At 66.5% G+C, this 1,704-nt stretch overlaps 1 protein-coding gene across 1 annotated transcript in view; it reads right to left on the reverse strand.

Moving 5' to 3' along the window:
• The window catches only part of ACY3 (aminoacylase 3), a 4,130-nt gene extending 3,206 nt beyond the window's left edge, over positions 1-924 (reverse strand). The window contains exons 1-2 of the mRNA XM_021707449.1: positions 689-924; positions 430-479 (exon numbers count right to left, since the gene is read on the reverse strand). Of these exons, the coding sequence (XP_021563124.1) occupies positions 430-479; positions 689-924 (286 nt within the window). The remainder of the gene's footprint in view (positions 1-429; positions 480-688) is intronic.
• Between the last annotated feature and the right edge of the window lie 780 nt (positions 925-1,704).

Raw genomic sequence — 1,704 nt, forward strand, 5'->3', positions numbered from 1 at the left:
GCGCTGTGCCCGCCGCTGCCCTCGCCCGCTGGCTGCCCACTTCCCGTCAGGGTCAAGCGCGCCCTCCGCCTGGCCCACCTGCCCCTCGTGCCCTCACTCGGCCACCCTGCCTGGTCGCACTGGCCTCGCCTCCTTCCGGACGCTCCTTCGCGCCTCGTTCGCCTGGCGAGCTTTTACTCGCCCTGTGAGGCTTCCTCCTCCGGGAAGCCTTCCCTGACTGCTCTTGGCCGGGCGAGACGCTTTGTGTAGCCCTCCACCCCTGCCTTTAGCCCCCTGGGGTAGTGTTGCTGGATCCTTCCTCTGTCTCCCCGTTAGGCTGAGGCCAGCGCCTTGGACCTGTTCTCCGTTCTCACCCCAGCTAGCCAGAGCCTGGCCTCGGAATGGGACTCAGGAAATATCCACTGAAGGTGTGAACAGTGGTTGGGGCACAAGACAGGTAGACACAGCCTGTGGCGGCTGATGTGAAGGAAACCTGGGGTCTGGGGAGCCCAGAGGAGGCTGCGAACCAGCCTGCAGTCCGGAAGGGCTTCCTGGAGGAGGGCATCAATTTGGATTTCTCTACACTTCCAGTTCTTCTCCAGGGAGGAATGGGCAGTGCAGGCAGGGGGCGCTGGAGGCTGGAGGGGAAGTTTGCGGAGGGGGCTCAGTGCCCACCCGCCTGGGCTGGCCGGGTGGCGAGAGCACTCACGTGAGGAAGGTGCTGGTGAAGGTGCGGTTGAGGTCGCGGCCCACGTAGCGACGGCAGGCGGCGGCGGCCTTGGGGTTGGCCAGCACGGGTATGGCGGAGAAGCTGGGTCTCTGCAGCTCCGCCGGTGCCCGCAGCCAGTGCCGGGCCAGGTAGACGCCCGTCATCTCGTTGCCGTGGGTGCCCCCGGTCACGGCCACGCGGCTCAGGGGCGCCCGGGGCACAGGCAGCGAGCACATCCCGGGGTGGGGCGGGACGCCTGGGGGGCGGGTGTCCTCGGGAAACTTGGCGCAGCCGCTGGAGATGGCGGCAGTGAGCTCCCTGGGGCCTGAGGAGTCCAAGCCGGCAGAGCGGCCGCCTGTCTGTCCAGAGGCGCAGTGGCCAATGGTGGTGTCAGCGGTCCCCCGCCTGCTCCCCCGGGGGCCCAGCTCAAAGGCACCCTCCACCGAGGTTTCTCCCATGGGTGCCCGGAGTCCCTTCCTTTGAGGAGAGGGCTGTCCTCTCGGCCTTTCTTTTGACTCAGGTCTCACTCTGTCACCCAGGCTGGAGTGCAGTGGCACGATCATGGCTCACCGCAGCCCCGACCTCCTGGGCGCAGGCGAGCCTTCCGCCTCGGCCTCCCGGGTAGCTGGGACTGCGGGCGCACACCACCAGGCCTGGTTAATTTTTCTGTTTTGTTTTTGCAGAAACAGGTCTTGCTATGTTGCCCAGGCTGGTCTCGAACCTCTGGGCTCAAGCGATCCTCCTATTGTGCTGGGATGACAGGCATGGGCCACCGCGCCTGGCTGCCTGCTCCTTTTAAGAAGTTTCTCTCTCCTGAGCAGAGGGGCCCAGACACACGGGGGGGGGTTGGGTGCCCCTACCCACACTCGCCGTGCTCCTGTTTCATAGACCAGGGAGACTGAGGCACTGCCTGGCAGGTGGAGAGTGTCACGGGAGTGACCTGCGGGGTGTCTGGGGTCCGCCTTCCAGCCCCCCCCGCGTGTGCCTCTGAGCTGGTGAGGGCTGAGGTGGGGGGC

This window comes from Carlito syrichta, unplaced genomic scaffold (genome assembly GCF_000164805.1).
Source record: "Carlito syrichta isolate Samal-C Ts95f unplaced genomic scaffold, Tarsius_syrichta-2.0.1 Scaffold117994, whole genome shotgun sequence".
Taxonomy (NCBI): Eukaryota; Metazoa; Chordata; class Mammalia; order Primates; family Tarsiidae; genus Carlito; species Carlito syrichta.